The sequence below is a fragment of the Labrus mixtus genome, chromosome 22 (genome assembly GCF_963584025.1).
Source record: "Labrus mixtus chromosome 22, fLabMix1.1, whole genome shotgun sequence".
Lineage (NCBI taxonomy): Eukaryota > Metazoa > Chordata > Actinopteri > Labriformes > Labridae > Labrus > Labrus mixtus.
The window spans coordinates 719,175-740,709 of NC_083633.1; the positions used below are offsets into that span (position 1 = coordinate 719,175).

The window sequence follows — 21,535 nt, forward strand, 5'->3', positions numbered from 1 at the left end:
CCACCTAGTGGTTAACTATATTATTGCATTATTAAGTAGTATGCACCCTTGTCTTCATCATCAAAGGACTTCAAAAATGAGCTTCCTGTAGACCAACACTGTAATTTGTGATCGGTATGTGTTGTACTGTTTAGACTGTCATTTTGGCTCTCAAACACAGACATGTATATATGAAATGACACAAAATCTTTAAAATGCTTCACCTTTCCTGGATCTGGATCAAACTGTATCCACAATTATACATGTTCAGAGTCAGTAAAACAGTGTAAATCAATTCAGTCTTTTACTGAATCTTTTACTATCTAGTGTATTTAAACCACTGATTTACAATATTCTGTGCATCAACATGCTAACAACCTGCTTTGAGTTAGTGTTTATGTATTTCATAATGTATACTGGCAACATTAGTGTTCTCAGGTTGATAATGTCTGTTACAATTCTCTAATTAATATGAACTCTCTCCACAGCCTGTCACATTAAAACAGTTTGCAAGAGTACATCACTCTATTTTTTTTTTTTAACTACAAAGAAACACCAAAGTCATATGATGTGTTGAATATAAAGTACATTTTGAATATATTCAGAATAGTGTTTGTATATGTGTGTGAGTGTGTTTGTGAGAGTGGGTGCGTGTAAGTGCATATTTGCATGTGCTTGCAGGTACATACGTATGTAAATATATGTGGAAACGTATGTAATTGAACTTTACTGTGCCTGATATAATGAGTTATATTATGATTACTATGGTTAGAGTTATTATGAATATCATTGTTATTTTAGTAGTTGTTTATTTGCTTTTTTTCTTTCCTTTTCCTGATACCCATTCTCCCATTCTTCCCACAAACCTGTCAAAATCAAATCAAATAAATACTTTATATAGATCATAGTAAACAATATAATAGATATTCAACAAAGTATGTGACTTTTAATCTCACTGTAATTCATCTAATCTTTCTCCATCATCTCCTTTATTCACTTTTTATTCATAGTATTTCATCAACTCAATAACTTCTTTTGCTGTTATCCTTCCTGTTGTTAACCTGCCTACTGCCTCTTGTATTGTTTCTTTTAAACCGTCCTCAGAAATGTAATTTGCTCACTATTCTGTTGTATTATTTCACCAATAAAAAAAAGCAAACACAAGTCATGTCTCTATGGTAATAAATGCATAACAGAGGCCAATGCATTAATCAACTATAATCACTGCTAACAGGAATACAACTGGAAATGGCAAACAAACAAAACATAAAAAAGGGTTCAGGAAAGGGGGGGGGGGGGGGGGGGGGAGAAAAAATGAAACAGTTTTTTTGAGGTTGCACTTAATTTTTTTATTTGCAAGAAAATACATCTTCATCTTTCAACATAAAGTGACCTTAGCACATGTTTTTGTTCAGATGACCTTTAATTCGATGTACCTCTCTTTACTCTAACGTTAAAGAATACAGTTTCCTACAGTACACATGCACAATGAGAATGCAATTAAGTAAGTCCTGACTATCGTTCCAGGAATTCAAAATTATAAAATAGTTACATATTCAGGAGAGTCGTCTGCAAACAGGAGAACTCTTTAAAGTTAAGTACAAAGTGTAGTTATCCCCAGCTCTGAGGGAGGATGACAGCATGTTGCTTCAGAGGTCAAAGACAGTCAAAAGAAATACCTCCTTCCTAATACTGTAGGTTAGAAATAAAAAAAAAATCATATTCCCCGACCTAAATTTCCTCTCCTGACTCGGTGATAATATTGATTTGACTGTCCTTAACCTCTTGAATTACATGAAAAATCAAGATGAAAATGTCATACACTAACATTTCCCATGATCCCAGTTCACAAACCACATGTTCAGTAAATCCAAATTCAAACACAGCTATGTGGTTCTAATTAATCAGTGTTACATGCACTATCAACACAATATAATATAAATAAAAAAATATCACACAATGAGAACCTTTAATGACCTTTAATGACCTGACCACACATTGTCTTTGAAACCAGAAGGGGTGCATTATCACATAATGGGTCATTCAATCTCTTACTGGAAGGCTGGAAAGCCTAACTTTCTATAAAGAAAGTGATGTTAGTAAGGATGTCATTAGGGTATATAATAGGAGAGGCTAGAGGTCAAACTATATTAATAAGTCAATTGGTTTGAATGGTTTCCCTAATGGGTAAGAAATGCTGATGTGCCATTTTAAAAGAAACACTGACAATACAAATATATTTTTTCCCTGTAATTAGTTCCAGCTTCAGACCTGCTTACTAGCAGAGAGTCACAGCAGAGCAGCATATTTAAAAGTGGCTGAAAAACTGAAGGGATATTGTACCTGAAATAGCTGCCCCCCCGCATGGAGGCAGTGGAAACAAATAAAGGTTTAACTTCCATGATGAAGGTGGAAATTTCTAATAACACATTTTGGACATTCTTTAAGATGAAATAGATCAATATAAATGCAAAAAACTAACAAATTAAGAAATGGAACAAACAGATCTTCTCTCATTTGATAAAGTCTTATATTCTGGAGGATTTAAAAAAAGCAGCACTGACTTGCCTACAAATCACCACTGAGCGGCAGGGTGAGTGATAACTGGAAGGGAAAGGTAAAAGATCCATACCAATGAATGAAACACATTTGCAAAATGGCACGTCATCATCATTATACCATCCTCTTTAAATGAAGAAAAATGATTTCTGCCTTAGCTATACGATTAATGGTCATGCCAATGAGGCACTGTCTACTCTCAAGCTGACTTTATGCTGCAGTGTCACCTGGCAGACTCTGCGTCATTCAGCAGCTTCTCTGTCCTCCTGTCAATAAAGTCTGACTGACAGCGGAGTAACAGAATGTTAGGGATCAGAAACACCAGAATGCATCTGAAAGGACTTGTTCTGTTCCTTTCAAGGTCTATGGTAATGCCTACTGAACCAATGTTAAAGTGTTTGTGCAGTCCAGCTGATATAACTAGACCATTACAGAGAATTCAGATTATTGTTTCTGGTGGATATAAATTGAATGCATTCACAATTGCATTGTATTTTATTCTCCTGTCACATTTTCAGGGAAGAATAACAAATGAAAGTCCTTTTGTAATGTTTGCTTCCATGTGGTCTTAAGTCCTCTAAAACCATGCACTGAAAGCCAAAAGGGGGGGGGGGGGGGCAGGAGATGTATAAAGTATCAATGGAGCAAGGATCTTTATATGTGATTTTTTGATCCAGCAGATGTCGCCCTTGAGCACCAGCATGAAACCAAAACAACTTGTGCTGCATTGTTGTGTTAGCATGCTAATGCTAGCGATCTTTATTATGCTCGTATCTTCACACTGCATGTAAATTGACCTGAAATGAGCGTGATCTAGAAACACAGTTAAGCAGTGAGTACAGTATGTTATTCTTCTTTTCTCTAGTCCCTCAACTTTTATACACGAGGGGAGGAGTCAGCCGGCCGTCCTGGCGATGTAAACAAACTGAAGATAGGACTCTGAAAACTCTGAAAACATCACAGACAGTGGGACTCAGGTGTTACACCCATTGTAGACAGTCATGACTCACAGAGTTATTTTCAGAGGATATACTTGATTTATATTATATTTAAGTGTGAAAAATCACAAATAAAGCCTTTAAAGGAAGAATGTGCGACATTTAACACATAAATACAGGAAAAAAAGAATATCATGAGAACCTCCTCGCTGCTTATTTGGATGTCATGTAAGTGTCTTTAGATCTCGGTCATTCTGTGTCAATGTATGTGCAATATGAAGCTAAACCAAAGAGTGCTAACATTAGCATGCTAACACAACAATTCAGGATACAGGTGATTGCAGCTCGAGCAAAGGACAATTTTGTCCACCGCTTGTGCTTAATGGTGCTTAATTATGCCGCTTTCTAATTCATAACTCCTCCGTGCGAACGCGTGTGGAGAACGGTTGGAGGTGTGTCTCTGGAGGAGAGCAGAGTTTTCAGAATAGTAGAGATGTCCCCAAACAGCAGTTTGTTTTGGGTGACATCTACTGGATCAAATAGTGGCACATTCTTCCTTTAAGACCTGGGAGTTACTTAGAAGAAACCAGAATAAAGGTGTGGTTCATAGTTGTGTTTGTGTTGGTCTTCTCCTGTTCATGTCACTGATTGTCCATGCTTTGCAACACCATCATGGTGAAGTGTTAAACAGAGACATGATAACAGTGTTATTGTATCCAGTGAGATGATATTACACTTAACCAGTCAATACATCTTTCAGAATAACATGTATTGAGTTCTGATTGGTGTACAGTGTTAAAGTATAAATACACAAGTCCAGTGATTTTTCTCTCTTATAAAATGATTTCCTCATTCATATGATTCTATAGTGATTCCACACATGTCATTGGTTCTGGGTTCTGTAATTGAAGTCAGGGTTGATACAGAGATTTGAACACAGGACACATTGAATCACAGTTGAACTAGGTAAACATTTGGTTACCTATCACACAAAAAATGATCCTTAATGAATCAAATCATTGAATGTTCAACTCCCTGTTCCTATTGTGTGATGTAGAAAACAATCCAAACTCCCTGGTACACCCCCGATAGTCGATAGTCTTTGAAATCCTTTTTCATTTAGACTCTTTATGCACACACGTCTGAAAAGAAGTACAGCTACATCTCAAACTCAGAACCACCACATGAGAACAGCATTTAGGACTTTTTCATGAAAAGGTAATGATGTTTATGCACTGGATCACTAATTTCACAGTATCACACCTTCGGAGAAGTTATGTGAGAGAATGATCGGACTGTTTGTCAAATAGTGCTCAAGCCAAAAGTAAGTCCTATTCTGTTAAACACAATAAGGCCTAATAAACTAAAATGTAATGTGTGGAGTTTTACCAAAACTTTCAGGGTAATGTAAACACTCTGCTTCCACTTTAAAACAAAAATTAAGCTTTGACTAAGTTAACTTGTGTCTTCATCAAGTGTATAGTTTGATAGAATGAGTGCCATGTATTAGCTCATTGTCACATCATGCCATGTTGTGCATCCAAACAGACTCAAAAAGAGCCAACAATCATAAAGCTGTGTGTTTGGTGTCAACACAGCGGACAGTTTGAACAGGGCACTGCGTGCAGGTGGGTCTGTCAGTAACATGGCTATCTGTGTATGGTATATATATGTAGACCACCAGGACCAGAAAGCTTTTGAGGGTGGCTCTTAATCTCATTGTATTTGTTCAATAAAGCAGAAACCTGTAGTTAAGGAGTCAGGTCTGCGTCACTAATCGTTATAATAATGACCCCAGATTGGCCATTTTTCTGTGCCAGCCATGTGTGCATCTGCAACTGAGCCTTAGTGGTTCACTTTGTCAGCAAGAAGATGGGTTAAGGTGAGGTATCAGGAAAGGGATTGTACTGTAGCCAGATCCTCCAATCAAACAAAGGCATACTGTGACATTTTGAAAAATAGTCTCTTATGAACTCTCAAAGTTAGGAGGTAACTTCAGTTAGGATGAGATTCTACTGCTAAATTAAGAAACATGTTCATCCTGTACAATCCCAGAACGCTGGGATCAGAATACTGCTTTGGACATTATAAAGTGGTTTTTGTACTACAAGTTTTTTCAGCTAAAATGCAGCTATCACCGAGTCACTGTGAGCGAACACAACAAACAGAAACAGCCCTCTATAAAAGAGTAAAGTGCTAAAAAAACAAACAAATTCATTTACCAGTTTGAACTGTGGCAAACTGACGTTAAAAATGATGTATGCTGAAACAAAATATTTAAAAACCTACATCCGGTAGGAGAATATGTGTGACTCCACTTTGCTGTCCCGCTCACAGCAGCAGGGTAAAGAAGAGACTAAAAGAAGAGAGGAAGGAGATGTCTATGCTGGTTTAATGGAAGAGGCTCGGAGCAAAAGAAAAAATTCTAAACAACCTAAAAAAAAAAAAAGAAAATCTAAGCCCCCCCCCCCCAAAAAAACATGAACAAATCCCCCTACAGATTTCTTTTTTCTTTCATTGCCTCTTTGTCCCCCCCCCCCCCCACTCCCCCCTCGATTCCTCTCTTCTTTTCCCCTCTGGGCCCCTTACCCAGCTCTAGTTCACTCCTCGGCTGTTTTGAGGACCGAGTCGTCTCCCAGGATTTTGCACAGCTCGTTCAGGCGATGCTGCATCTCGGGGATGCCGGCCAGCTGGGCCTCCAGGCGTTGTTTCTCCTCGGTGAGGGAGAGGCGCGTCGCCGTGTCCAGCTGCTCGAAGCGCCAGCCTCCCTCGCCGTCAAACTGCAGCAGGTGGGTGTGGTACTTCCTAGAGGCAGAGAGGACGATTTAAAAGCAGGATAGTGACACAACTTGTAAAAATGTATTTGGTGCATGCAATGAATTCAGGATGAATGAGGAGTTGAAAGGTGAGCAACATGAATCTTATTTTCAGTTATCCTCCACTGTACCTTTTCATGAATTAGAAAAGAAAGGATTGAAGAATTGTTCTTACCACAGTGAGGGTCTGTGCGTGATGGACAGCAAAGAGATGCTGGCATCCTTAGCAGTCTGGAAAATCTTTCCCTCCACGTCAATACTCACAGCACTGGTACACTCATCCAACAGCGCATACTTAGGCCTGAAACACATCGGGAGTATTACTTTCATTTTCTTTTCTTTTTTTTTGCAATTTTGTGTTTATTGGGCAATCCAAACATAGTTCATTTATCCAAACATAGTTCATTTATCCAAACATAATATAATGTCATACAAAACAATAATAGAATGTAGAAGAAGAAAACAAAATGGTTATAATAATATCTTAGTTTGCCCAATTTATTTTGTAATAGAGAAAAATAAAACAACAAAAACCAAGCAACCCACATAAAAAAAGAAAAAATAATCCACACACACACACCCAGAACAAAACAAACAAGTGACACACACAACACCAATGACATAACCATGATTTAATTTCAGTTTTTGCAACCAACCAATTACTTTAATTTTCATTGATTTAGTGAGTATTTAATGAGATTATGTGGTGATATCATCTGCATGTTTTAAGTCAGAAAATAACCAAACAGTGCTTAGACAATAAACACTCTTGTAGACTTCTTTGTATCTTCCCTTAGCCTGGGCTGTGGGCTTGTTGATGCTCATTCTTAATAATCACTTTTCATGGCTCATTGATAGGACCAATTTGAAACTTGACTCTAATGAAGCTGTAAATTCTCACCTGTGGTAGAACATACGGGCCATGCCCATCCTTTGCTTTTCGCCTCCTGACAGAACATCCTTCCAATCCAGCTCAGTGTCCCAGCCTTGATGCAAAAGCAGACATCACACAGGCTTGTAAACATGTGCTACAAAAGGTGTTATACCTATAGATAGTGACATTTTTAGATAACAAGTTTTGAGAGTTTTCCAGTTTTATCTGTAACAGAACAGGGATTTCATTTAAAGTATTTTAGTGAAATATACTCAAAGAAAGGGCATGTTTGACATGACAGATTGGGTTTGCAGCCATTAACAACCACTACAACACCATAACAGATGAAAGATGTTTCCTAAAAGGTTTACAGAGTGTTAAGTTCATTGCAGTACAACTATTTTTGTGTGATGTTTTTAAAGGCTTAACAGAAAATTCACAGCACATGTATCTACATCTATGACTGATGATCCCTGACAACATGTGTGTGATACTGTTGCATGTACAATCAAGACCTTTCTCAGCTTTGTTCACAGTTAAGGCCGTTGAAGTCAACCCTCTTATAGCACTACACCTTGTACAGTAGTTTGTTAGCAACAAAGGGCCTCTTGAGATGAAATTGAGTGGAGAGCGGCCGCCAATCAGCCGCAGGCTCAAGTTTAGTCAACACAAGTAATAACTGCACAATATGAAGCCTATTGTATATCATTTGCAAGCTCATAATGCATTGTCCTGCAGAAACAGAAATCACTGATAATACATAAAACATTTATTATTAGTCTTAGTCTAGCCACACATTCCAGCAATCTTCAAAGAGAGTTTGGAAATTGGAATTATATGGTAGGCTATCTATCAGAAAATTCACTTCTCAAATTGTTCTTGATAACTCAGCAAAAGTAAACTAACTCTGCTCATGGTGCATTATATTCAAGTAGCATTATAATCCCTGACTTTGCCACTGCTATTTTTTTGTATTTGTTACTGCTATATGCTGCCTAATGTGTATTATTTAATCAATGTAAGTGAATGAGTGTCTTTTTAATTTTATGCTTTAACTATTTGTATATATTTTGTTTTACTTGAACATAAATTAAACCCGCCGTTAACTTTAACAGAGTGCTGTCTATACAATCCACCCATCATTGGTGTCGCGCAGGGGCTGGAGCTGATCCCAGCTGTCATTGGGCATGCAATGAGAAACACGCTGGACTGGTTGTCAGCCAATCACAGGACTGTCATACAGCCAAAGACGAGCAGCCACACACACCTGAAACAGAGTCACAAGTTGCTCCGTTTAAAATACGCTGCAAGTCTATTTTCGACGGAGTTATGTGGTCTAACAAAACACCAACATCTCTGAAGCTTGTGTTAACCACAGACCTTATTTCAGGTGTCTAACCACAAACCCATTCAAAATCCCTGTTGACTTTTAGACGTTAGACCCCATGGCGCTCAAATGCTAACTTACTTCAGGGTGTTAGGACTCATTCCTGTGGCGCTCTATATCGGCAGGCCGATCAATTGGTCGGGCTCTATACATAACTCAGTCTATTTGGTCTCAAAACAACCACTTCACTTCATAGGGCAGTACTTAGATAATTGTTTATTTTCTTGATCAGTTTAATTGTACTTTTTGTTGATGTATTAATTGTCAAAGAATAAATAAGACTAAGGATGTTCAAGAGGTTAATGGGTGAAAAGTACTTTTTTTGTGTAGCTCTTGTTAATATTGTCAAACTGTTTAAAATATATTTCCTTTAGTTCTTTTGTGTATGTCTTAAGTTTTCCTCATCTGATTTCTATATTTGTCTGAGGTCTGCTCTTGGTGCCTAGAATTCTATTTTGACTGATTTATTTATCCAGTTTATTTGTGTGTTTTTTTTTAAAGCTTTGAGCTATCAGAATGTGTTACATAATCTTTATTTCATTTCCTTACTTATGTCGTTAGTTTCCTTATTTTCACTTGAAACACAGAGCTCCACATCTTTGAAAGTTGTCTTTCTTGTTGCCTTACCTCCCTCTCTGGTGACTATGTGTTTAAGGTTAACAATGTCCAGGATAGCATCCAGGTCCTTGTCACTGAGGCCTCTGGCAGACATGTCCTCCACAGAGTCTGGGTAGATCACCTGGTCCCGCAGTGAACCTATGGACATGTACGGCCTAGAGGAGCACACATACACATCAAGCACATTAAAGTGGCACTCTGTTAACTGCTCATTTCATGTAGTACTCTGGATGTAAAAAATACAAATCTGACAGAGAAGAAGTGTGTGTGTACAAAGGGGAAGAACACATGCTTAAAGAGTAGGACATTAAGCCTCTATTCTGGCTAATGAACAATGCATTGGATTCTGTTACAGCTGACAGGTGGCTGTGTCATCATATGTATAAAATATTCACCACTCTGTAGGAGGGAGTCAGCTGAGTCTGCACCCCTAGACAGCCCTGAGTAAGATTACAATGGATGGTCTTTGACTCATTCTGTGCGTTTCTGTTCAGTTAATGGACTGAAGTCTGATATATCTAGTGCTTTGATTTCCTAAAGCAACACATTGGAAAGCTTAAGAGAGCTTTAATCCTTAAATAGAGAGTTTAAAAAAAAAAAAAGATTTATTTTGGGGCTTTTTGTGCCTTTAATAGAGAGCTAGGACAGTGGATAGAGTCAGAAATCTGGGAGAGAGAGAGAGTGGAGAATGACATGCGGGAAAGGAGCCACAGGCTGGATCCGAACCTGGGCCGCCCGCTTTTGAGGACCACAGCCTCCACACATGGGCGCACGCACTAACCACTGCGCCACCAGCGCCACAACACAACATAGAGAGTTATTATGATTAACTAAAGCAAAAGACGCAGTTTGGGGACACATGGGTTATTTCTATCAGAGCTCCCTCTCCCATGATTCCATCCATCCATCCATCCATCGCAAACTATGACAAAAAGTAAAAAAAAAAAAACATCTATGATTGTGGTCTTTAAACCTAACTTTCAGGCATTTTTAGAAATCATCCATCAGAATAATAAAGACTTGTGTAAATCAGTGTACTTCTTGTGATGAAAGATACAACAGAAAACTCAAAGTACTTTTTTTTCTCAATTCTCTGATTTTTTGAAATTTTCAAAATCCAAAACAAAAAATGCCAAACAGAATGTACATATTTAGACACTTCAAATCCACTTTTACCCCTTTACCTTTTCTGAAGATTATTTACTTTTTAATATAGATGGAAATGGAAATAACAGCAGCAAAATGTACTGTTTCATACTGAAACATTTAGAAGTGACACAAAATACAGCAAGCGGTATTCTGTGATTGTGTTGGTTGGGGTCTTTAAAACTAACTTTACGGCATTTTTAGAAATCATCCAGCAGAATAATAAAGCATCTAATGTAACTGAAAGTGTCTCAACCCTTGGAGTCTTGGTTGGTAAATATTTCACTGTGGTCAAGGCTCTGGTTTCTGTCTGTCTGTCCCACACACACTCAGCTCCTGTTACAATGGATTCTATTACTGAGAGGGTGCAACAATGAAACCCTTTGGAATAAGTAATGTGTGATGTTTGTGTGTATACCTCTGAGGGATGTAGAACATGTGTTGAGGAGAGGGTTTGTGGAGTTGGCCGCTGTACACAGGCCACAAGCCGCTGAGGATCCTGAACAGAGAGCTTTTCCCACAGCCATTAGGCCCAGTGATGAGTAGATGCATGCCCTCTTCTACCTGAAATAGAGAGAACATGCATTAACCCTCCTTTGATCCAACCCTTACTATAATCACATACTGTCATTAAGATATAAGCCCTGAATAGATAGAAAGCATCAATGGGCATTCAGCTTAAACTAAGCAGCATTTGACTGGTATTACACACATGAAATCCAACATGTTCACACAGGAATTCTCCTGGAAGAGCCTTTGCTTTTTTTAAATAATATGTGGAATTTTAGTTGTCCATTCTTGGTGTCTGAGCAACAGCTAAACTCAAACTTAGAGGCGTCACTAAATCTCTTTTTTTGGTTCAGACGAAGTCAAAATAAAAAAAAAAGGGCAAGAATGTAAGGAAGGGAAGAAAGAAATAATTGCTGTTCTGACAAGGTTCAAGATTTCTTTACAACAGTGAAACACATCCACATCTGTCATAAAAACTGCAAATTTAAGAATGGCACTTTCCCTATAATGTATCTTTTATTCCAAATCAGTGTTAAACAAGTTAAATGACACACTTAAAAAGTAAAGGTGTTTTTTTGGGGGGTGGCAACCGGCGCCCCATGATCTATTTATATTTTATGTTTAATATTATATATTATGATGTTTATCAAACTCATGTGAACACACTGTAACAGTTTAAGTGTAATAATTACACAGTGTCAAAAGGAAGAACTAGCTGAACTATTGGTGCATAATTACACTTACAAAGTAGTGAAATTGTTGGTGTAGACAGAGCGCCAACATCTACTAACTCAGTGGCAGTGAGTCTATTGACCTTAAATCAATGTTTAATTGAAGTCGGTCAGCATGAACTGTGGGAGCTTTAAAATATCAACAAATGTTCTGTTGATATTTCTCTATTAATGCATCTTAGCAAAAAGGTAATAGAGGGGCTTAACACGTAGTTGAGATCCAAAAAACTCTCAATGTCCCTGTACTTTTGCAAACTTCAGCTCAAAGACACATTGCTCTGGCAACAGTTTGAAGGCAACTTTAAATCCAGCTTCCAGACAAGTGTCAAATGATCAACAACAACAGCAGGACAACACAATGACCCAATTTACAGAATATGATACCAGCATCAGAAACCTCCCTCTGAGGCTTTAGAGCCAATTAAACAGAACATGCAGTGAATTGCAACTTGCAAAAATGAACTTTGCCAATTTTCCATCCACGAGGCTCATGAGAGATGGAGCATAAAATGTATCGTCCTTATGACATTGGAAATGTTGGAGAAGTGATATTTAACTCTTTGTCAGCATTAATCAATAATTTCAAGAATGTTTACAACTCATTCCAGTAGCCAGCAGCGTGAGGGTACAACATCTTGACACCCAGAGGATGTATCTGTTTCATAATGAGATCACAAAGGATGTTTTCAGAAATGCAACAAATGGAACATAAAGACCCCCAGGGGGGCTGATGGTGAACATCGGACATGGTATGCAAACAAATATATAAGTTAGCATTGATGGGTAATATTGAGTGGAATGTGATGCTGTGAAAGAAATCAAAAGGATATTGTGGGGCTTTTGATTTTTACTGAAATATAATACAGACAATCAAAGGACAAAAGAGCAGGGCAGTCTTACCTTAAAATTCAGGCAAGACACTACCACGTCCCCATTAGGTGTTATTATTGGAACATTCTCACACACAATTCCATTTTCTACATCTATCACTTCACCTGAGAAAACAAAAGAGAGAAAGACCACCACTACAGTGTCAAATATGAGATAGTGAGGACAAGGCTGTGTTTAGGCTTAAGCATGGATATGGATGAGATAAAAACCTACATGGCAGGATTTATGGGGTTAAAAAATACCTGTGCTTATCTATAATCTTAAAGCTGATTTCTAGCTGAAGAATTTCTTCATTGTTCAAAATAATAGGTACATAAGTTATCTAATCAACAAGACCAACTTTTTTTCTTGAAATATGATGTATGGCAAAATGGAAAAAAACAAACGCAAACTTTGACAGGAGAACACAGAGATCTAAGGATGTAACTGAAGCCATCTCCTGTTAAAGGTTTTATATGTGATTTCTCACACTTAAATGTATAAATCAAGTATATCCTCTGAAAATAACTCTGTGAGTCATGACTGTCTACAATGGGTGTAACACCTGAGTCTCACTGTCTGTGATGTTTTCAGAGTTTTCAGAGTCCTATCTTCACGTTGTTTACATCGTGTGTGTGTGTGTGTGTGTGTGTGTACAAAAGAACAGGGTACCCTGTATCTCCAACGGTCCGTCTATGTGCATCTCAGGCTTGCTCTTCTTCTCGGGTCCTGTTGTGGCTGATAGAGAAGAGCGCTTGTAGACGCCCCTCTGGACATCCTCAAACACCAAAAACATGTTGTGAACCCGTGCAGTGTAACCTGCCAGCTCTGTGACCTGTCAATACAAACACACAGGGGTCAAAGGTCATCACTAGGTAAAGACAGAGGCATGTCATCTCACTTAAAAACAACCTCTCAAAAAATTTCAAGTATTGAGTCACATGTTTACAGCTGAGCACTACTTGTTGTGATTGAGAGTTTGTGTAAACTAGTAAATGCTAAATGGACTTGAGCTTGTATAGACTCTAGTCTTCTACTACTCTAAGTGTTTTTACACCGCAGGTCACACCTACACATTCACACACTGATGGTAGAGGCTGCTGTGTAGTGAGACCATCAGCAGTAATTAATCCCATTCATACACAGTCATACGCGGCTGATGAAGCAGTGGGAGCAACTTGGGGTTAAGTGTCTTGCCCAAGGACACATCGGATATGACTCATAGATGGTTCTCTATATTAATCCAAAATCCAGCCCAAGCTGCCCACAAATGTTAAGCAGAGACGTCTTGATTATTGGCAAAAAGAAATGGATTGAAATAGCTTACATTGTTCTTAAATGTATCTCAGGGTAATGCCTGGTTGGTTTCTGTGTTGAAGACGTCCCCAATATCATAGATGTGATTTAGATAAAGGCTGTTCTCAATGTGTTTAAATGAAGAATCTCCTTCTTAATGTTGTGTATTTGATTGCATTCTTGATAAAGTGTTTTGCCTTATAAGATATTTCAGTTAATGTTTTATAAAGTACCTCGTCATCTCTCTCTCTCTTTTCCCACAAGTTGTGATTGATTGTGACACAACAAAATGATGTGACACGACATTGGGACAAAATGAATCAAGATAGAAAAGGATAGGAGAGTAAAACAAAGGAGTACCTCTCACATATCACATAAAAAAAAGGACAAATGAGGATAAACCACAGGGGAAAGTTCCCTTTTTTATCCACCTCTTGCACCCTGCAGCGAGACGATGCAGGCTGTTGACACAGCTTGATTGTACAAAACAAGCATCACCGTTTCTGGGAATTCCACATCATCACTTCAAGAGCTTAGGCAGCATGTTGCAGAACTGTATAAGGATCAGTAATCAGTAATTCTCATGGGAGAAAATACATTTGTAAACTCTTTAGATTCAATCAAGTACATGTATCTGATAAGACTAGGAACTTTGAAACTTTGCTGGTAAATAAAGACTTTGAGATTAGGTTAGCTTTTGAAAAGTTTGACCGGTTTATAAATCACATGGCCTCGTGCCAAAGTGGAAACTTCACAGTATGTCTGCGCTCTTATCTCAAACATGCACATACAACAACAAGTATGGTAGCTAACCTCAAGGGTAATTGTTTATTGTTGCTTAGCAACACTGTCCACTGCTCTTTCACTTTTAAGTCTTCTCTTTCCCTCGATGTTGTGGTCATGCTCAGAAAGTTTGGACGATATTATCAAGATCTCTTTATTCCAAATATCAAACATGTTTGAGACAATATGTGTACCCCATCATGTAGAATTATTAAGATCAGAGTACAAACCATCAAACAACTAAAGTTAAAGCTGCCTTAAATACAAGTGGCATTGCCCCTCAGAGGTTCTTTGGTACGGTGGCCCTTAGAGCTCAATTCAATGCTGTTTAAGAAAACAATTTGCGAACACAAAGTCCCTCTCTAGATAGAGATATTGTGTATTTGCATGTATTTGGCACATTTTGTCTGTATTACAAAACTGTGTTTGTTTTGCCAAATTTGTGGAGATTTTGTATTTTTATGCAGAATTACTAAACACTTCTTCAAATGGACCAGTTTGACCAGTCTGGTGGTTTTTAAATGCTTTGCTTTAACCGGTGTAATGAAAGCTATGAATGATGTGTGAGATACATTAAAGGAGAAGTAGCACTACTACATGGACCTATATATATATATATTAAGAGATACAAAAGGTGCTAAGTTGAAGTATATCTGCTGTTGTTCCTGGGCATATATGAAAAGAAACACAGAATACTTGTTCTACAACATGATGTTGAGTGCATGTCTGAGAAAAAAGAGAGAGAGGAAAAGTGAGAGATACAGAACTGCTGCTGGTAAGATCAACAGATGGAGGATTATTCACAGCTAGGATAAGCCCCGAGGGAAGGAGTTCTGCACGCACACACACACACACACACACACACACACACACACACACACACACACACACACACACACACACACACACACACACACACACACACACACACACACACACACACACACACACACACACACACACACACACACACACACACACACACACACACACACACACACACACACACACACACACACACACACACACACACACACACACACACACACACACACACACACACACACACACACACACACACACACACACACACACACACACACACACACACACACACACACACACACACACACACACACACACACACACACACACACACACACACCTGGCTGACCTACAGTCAAACAAAAATGGCAGTAGATTCAATCTTCAGGACTGAATGCCTATAAATGGTTTCTGTGTTCATTTGCCTCCATGATTAGATCTCATAGAGCCATCAGATAACCCTCTGCTCTGTTGTGTTGTCAAATCAGAAACTAATGAAAATGGAAAACAATATCATTATTAAAAATGGTCATATATAACAGCTTTTTATCTAGCCATTTTAAAAAGTTTAAATATTGTTCCAACACACACAGTTACAAAATGCAGTACAAAAGTTAGCTCCTCCCCTTTTCCAGACTTCCATAGGTGCTCTTTGGCAGAATAATAAGTGATATTTTTGGCAGCACAATAACGATGATAAAGTGATTGTGCGATATATTTGCAGATAACCCATTGGATTACGCTGCTAAAATTATTTTGAGCACTTTTATAGAAAGATGTATTTAGCTATAGAAATAGAAAAGAAAGCGTCAATAAAACAGTTAAAGGAGTGGCCCAAAACTGGATAACACAGGCATTCTAAAAACAAAAGAAGTTGAGCAACAAACACCAGCTGTGACACGTCATAAGGCTAAACACACACACACACACACACACACACACACAGGCACACACACACGCACACTGTCATAAACAAACAAACACACTGTACACCATGATATTAAATGGGCAGAGCTTCTAGAGGCGTGAGCAGGGCACACTGCCTGAGGAATGTCCCCGTTTCATTGCACACACACTCACACACCTCTCTGCCTTGCATGCAGTGGCTTGCTGCTGTATGCAAGCGCTGTGAAGATTGAGGGCTGGAACTTGTATCCTACAGGAGAGTTATTCTGAGCCAAAGAACTGGAGTGAGATCCCAACAATCCTCTGTGCCAAAGATGGTGCCCTTAGGCCTCCTGTTTCAAATGTTCTTTTGAAGATGTACTGTATATAAGACTTTTTTGGCATGCTTCTAAAATCTTTTCAGAATCAGAATCAGAATTTATTGCCAAGTACATTTACACATACAAGTTATTGTTATTGGTTGTGCATGTCCTTGTGGGTTCAGTGGTACAATAGGACATTTTCGAGAAGAGATGACTCACGCTGAGAGAACGAGGCAACCTACTCACACATTTATCAGAGAAGCAATTTGCACTCCTCACTACAGCACTGCAGGCTGTAGAAATCTTGCCTGAAGACAAGTATCACACATGCAGACAACATGCTATGGGAGTTCACCTGACCCTTGTTCAAACACACTTTGTGTGGACATTATGATTTAAAGTAGATGAACCAGCTGTATTGTGATACAGCTTTACCACAACCACGCTGCAGCCAAATCCTCTTACAGGCCTCGAAATGAAGGGTGAGAGAGAGAGAATGCATGAATGGGTCTGGCTATTTTTTTTTCTTCTTTTGGATTAAAATGCAACGAGAGATCAGGGATTTGGCCCTCAATGAACAAGGCCTTTCATTCAGTGATTTCTTTCTTTGCTTTTTAAGTCAGGACTAAAAACTGCTGAGCATGCATGGTGAGCTTTTCATGGGGAAGTATTGAAAGATTCATTTACTGCACAGTCTTCGTCTGCCAATCATCCAGTGGATCTGTGCACTGTACTTCTACATTTAAACCTCCACCATTGAAAGGCATGATCAAACATGCTAGTGCATCATATGTGGATGTGTAAAAGTGGAGCCTGAAATGTATATTCTAGTAAAAGAGCGACGTGTACAAAGTGCCAAACCGAAGTTTCAGGGGGGAACACTGGTGTTGTCAATGTTAACACCAACATGTTATAAACTCTGTATGTGATAAACTGAACAAAGCTATACAACATTTACAGCTGTCATGTCACACCTATAACATGTATTAGAATAAAGCTGTAAAAGAGGGTTTGTCTTCATAGCACAGATCATTAGTAGGAAAAAAGAATGTCACTCCACTGTCATCAAATTGTTCCAGGTTTAAAGAAGGGAAAAATGGACTGTTACACATTTCATTAAAAATTAAGGAACCAGTAGATGCAGAGGAATAGAGATAGTGTTTAATTTTTAATTTTTTGTTAAGTTCTCTACTGTGAGGGGCCCGGGTAAGACCATTAAAAAAATAAGACGTTTTTTTTACTGACGCCAACATAAACATGGGCACCAACAAACACTATATGACAGTTGACACATTAGCATCACACTCATACAAGCTTTTTAAACATCCCATTATAGAGCTGTGGACATTAACATGGGATTAGACCCTCTTTGCCACTTCAACAGCTGCCACTCTCCTGGACAGGCTTTCATAACACTTTATGGAGTATGTCTGTGGGAATTTCTGCTCATTCAGCCAAAGGCACATTTGTGAGGTCAGGCACTGCTATTGAAAGAGAGGGACCGGCATGCAACACACATTTTAATTCTTCCCAGAGGTGTTCAATGGGGTTAAGGTCAGGGCTCGGTGCAGTCCGCTGGTATTTCTATATCAAACTCTTCTAATGCCGTCTTTGTGTACCTCACATCTATCTATCTATGTTTCTCTATATCTATCTATCTATATATCTATCTATGCGTATAGGGTTGGGCTGGTAAATATAGGGGAGTTTTTTAGATATATCGATATATTTTCAAAGAAGATATAGGGTAAGACAATATTGTTAATATTGATATAGTTTATGTTGCATTAAAATAACTTTACAGAGGTGCCAGGTCACCTTTTTCTCATCTCACTGATGATGACTGACTGTCTGTCCTCCTCTCTCTCTCTTTTATTTTATTTAAGGAACATTTTAATTTTATAATATTACTTTTTAAATTCACAAACAGGTAGTTTATTTTTCCATGTGTTTTCACTGTTAATAAAAGACATATCGATATATATCGAGTATCGCCATTCAGCTAAACAATATGGAGATATGAGTTTAGGTCCATATCGCCCAGCCCTAGTTTAGGGGCTGTAATACAATATGAAATTGCATACTGGCACATTAGGAATCAATGTATAAACACAAAAGCCTAATGACAGTTAAAGTGCTGTTGCAGAACCACATTCTAAAAATACATTCATGTCCTGCTTGCTTCCCCATTTACACACACATACAACTTGACTCAGCTACTTTCTAAGCTGCCACTTTAGTGGCAAAGTGGCATTACCTTCTTTTTTTCATCTCTATAACTTTTATACATAAAGGCAAGGAGGAGTAATGGGGTAATATGATTCTTTCAGGCATACTCCAAATAAACTCTAGCAGTTATTAATGCAGTTCCCTCACCTCTTTATAGGACGACATGATTCTCTCGATAGCATCAGCTCCTGAGGCCAACAGGTTACGGGCGGTAGTGAAAGCCTCTGTCCTCTCACTCACCATCACGTGTGTGTGCCCGTCTGCTGTTTCTAAGGTTTTGGGAAAAAGACAAGAAAGACGAGAGAGTGCAAGACATCTGATTTAAAGAAATTGTAATCCTGCATGCTTTACTCCAGCATAAAAACTGAACAGTCTTTAGGTGAGTGTATCTGTACTGTGATCTCACACTGGTATATGTGGAAATTATAATAACATGGAAATAAGTTATTTAAATATCAGGAGTGACAATGGCATGCTAGTAGTGCTCAGCAGCAAACACAAGGATCTTTATTTTTCATGCAACTGAAATGTCATCAGGGAGGCGTTGGAGGCAGCTAATCACAGTTGCTCATCAGCTTGAGGAGGAAGTATTGGTTTTGGAAGTGTTAATGTGCAGCGAGAAATCTGCTCATACCTCAGAGAGAAACTTTGACACTAGCAGTGTGCTGTTTGCTACAAACCCTCATACAATATGACACAGTAAGACGTGCTAAGTGTTATTATATCCAAGACATATTTGTATTGTATTCTTCCAAATACATAAATAGCCACCTTACCATTGTCAGCAAAGCCTGTCGCTGTTATGATTGGCACAGCCACCATGACGAGCCCACTGCTGCTCCACACATACTTCATGAGAAACTGCTCTATCATGATGTACCAGAGACGCTTGGACAGGATCAGGTTCATCTGGTCTGCCAGAGCCCGGTAACACTTCTGCAGCTGACGCATCTCCACCTGCCAAGGACAGCATATTATGATACAATGCAACCCATGAGTAACTGCAGCACTGTACATTTAGTGCATCCAAGCTTGAATCTGTTCTGATTTCCTGAATGAAAATAAACTTTGTGGATTCTACCCAATGTTTCACTGATAAGACTATGCAATACAACCAAAGGGTTGATTTATTGATTCCCCTAAAGTGGCCTATAATATCTGAAAACCAATACTTGTTAGTGCTTGTTTTCAGTCAGGGTTAGTTTTCTTATAGTTTCTTCTTTTTACCTCAAGAAATAAGGAATGTTACACAGAGTAAAATTGTCATGCTTTTTTTATTCAAACTATCAAACACTCATCTATGATTTATAAATGAAGAATGAAAATTGACTTTTTGACATATGTAGTCATACAGCCCTGCATACCTTATGCCCCCTGTAGAAAGCTATTTCCTCAGCGTTGGCAATGATCCTGGAGTGCACATAGCGCAGATAGCCTTTCCTGTGAGCCTCCTCGGCCACCAGCTTGCCAAATTTTGGCGAGCAGGCACGCAGGACCTTAGCTGTGACAAAGACCACCAGCCCAGCCAGCAGGGTCGGCCCGGTGGCGTTGGCCCCTCTGGACCTGGCGGTCTGTATCAACGTGTAGGAGGTCAGCATCACGTCCAGTATGGGCTTTGTGAGGTTAGAATAGAGGTGGGCCACCGACTGGGAAAACATCATGACATCTTCAGTGAGAGACTGGTCTGGGTTGGCGAGCCTCCCGTCCATGTTGCTCACTTTGTAGTAGGTCTGATCGGTGAAGTAGGTCCGGTAGGCATGGTTTACTAACCGGGTGCGAAAGGCAAGAGCTAGTTTGCACTCCAAGTACCGGATGGCGCTGTTGACGAATGTGGCCGGGATGGCGATGAGGAGCCATTTGATCAGCTGAAGGATGAAGCGCTTGGGTCTTTTTTCAACGATCGTTTTTACAATCTTACCGTCAAGGCTGGCCACATAAATAGACAAAAATGTCCTGGATATCAGAGCAACCGAGTGCAGAGAGAGTAAACCGAGCTCTTTGGAAACAAGCTTTGGGAATAGGATTTTACCAAGTTCGAGTATCTGCTTGAAAAATTCTGCATTTACACCAGGCGATGTCTTCTTGTGATTCGCAGCACCATTCGATGTTTTTATCAAACAAGTGGATCCATTTTCCGCCTTTGAAATCCGTCCATTGTTCCTGGGATCTTTGTTTTTGCTGAGCTGCTTCCAGATGATGGGGTACAGTGTTTTGACACCGTAGGCAGCAGCCGCAAGAAACACGGCTCGCTTGGCCGCAGTCGTACGGTCCCATCTCACTTTGGACGCTGCATCGAGGATGTTGGACATTTTCTTAATGTTTGTCGTCTCTGCTGACAATGCCTACTACAGCCATCTCTCAACCTCCAATGCAATCGACGCCCGTCGACAATAAAAGCAAGGACTTCTGTCGGTTTGATTGATGTGAAGCGAGCTCGATAGCCTACATGTACCGCTACATCCTGCTTCTTTTTTTGTACCAGTGTCAAAGAGGGTACTCGACATTAACAACACTTCCGGTTAGACTTGTCAAAATAAAACTATCAAGCCCACCATCCTCCGCAAAACACGATAACCGTAAACCTTTCAGTGCAGTTTGTGGTTTTATTTGAAATTTTTGATCGCGTAACGTTGACTCATTTCCGCCTACCGCTAACTTGACTCTACTTATTTCCGCCTGGCGTTAGTGGCTGTTTCATTGGTCGCACCCCGGTGAAACCTACCAGACCTATTTACAGTCTGACAGCGTGACGGACGTCCAGTAACA

General features: G+C 39.1%; 1 protein-coding gene across 1 annotated transcript; it reads right to left on the minus strand.

The window, feature by feature from the left end:
* Positions 1-1,313: 1,313 nt before the first annotated feature.
* On the minus strand, positions 1,314-21,257 carry LOC132956767 (ATP-binding cassette sub-family D member 2-like). Its single transcript, XM_061030394.1, has 10 exons — positions 20,134-21,257; positions 19,546-19,726; positions 18,917-19,038; positions 13,101-13,263; positions 12,459-12,553; positions 10,736-10,881; positions 9,181-9,326; positions 7,194-7,278; positions 6,468-6,593; positions 1,314-6,281 (listed from the first exon to the last, which is right to left on the minus strand). The coding sequence occupies exons 1-10, from the start codon at positions 21,076-21,078 to the stop codon at positions 6,077-6,079; spliced, it is 2,214 nt and encodes a 737-aa protein (XP_060886377.1). The 5' UTR covers positions 21,079-21,257; the 3' UTR covers positions 1,314-6,076.
* Positions 21,258-21,535: the final 278 nt, after the last annotated feature.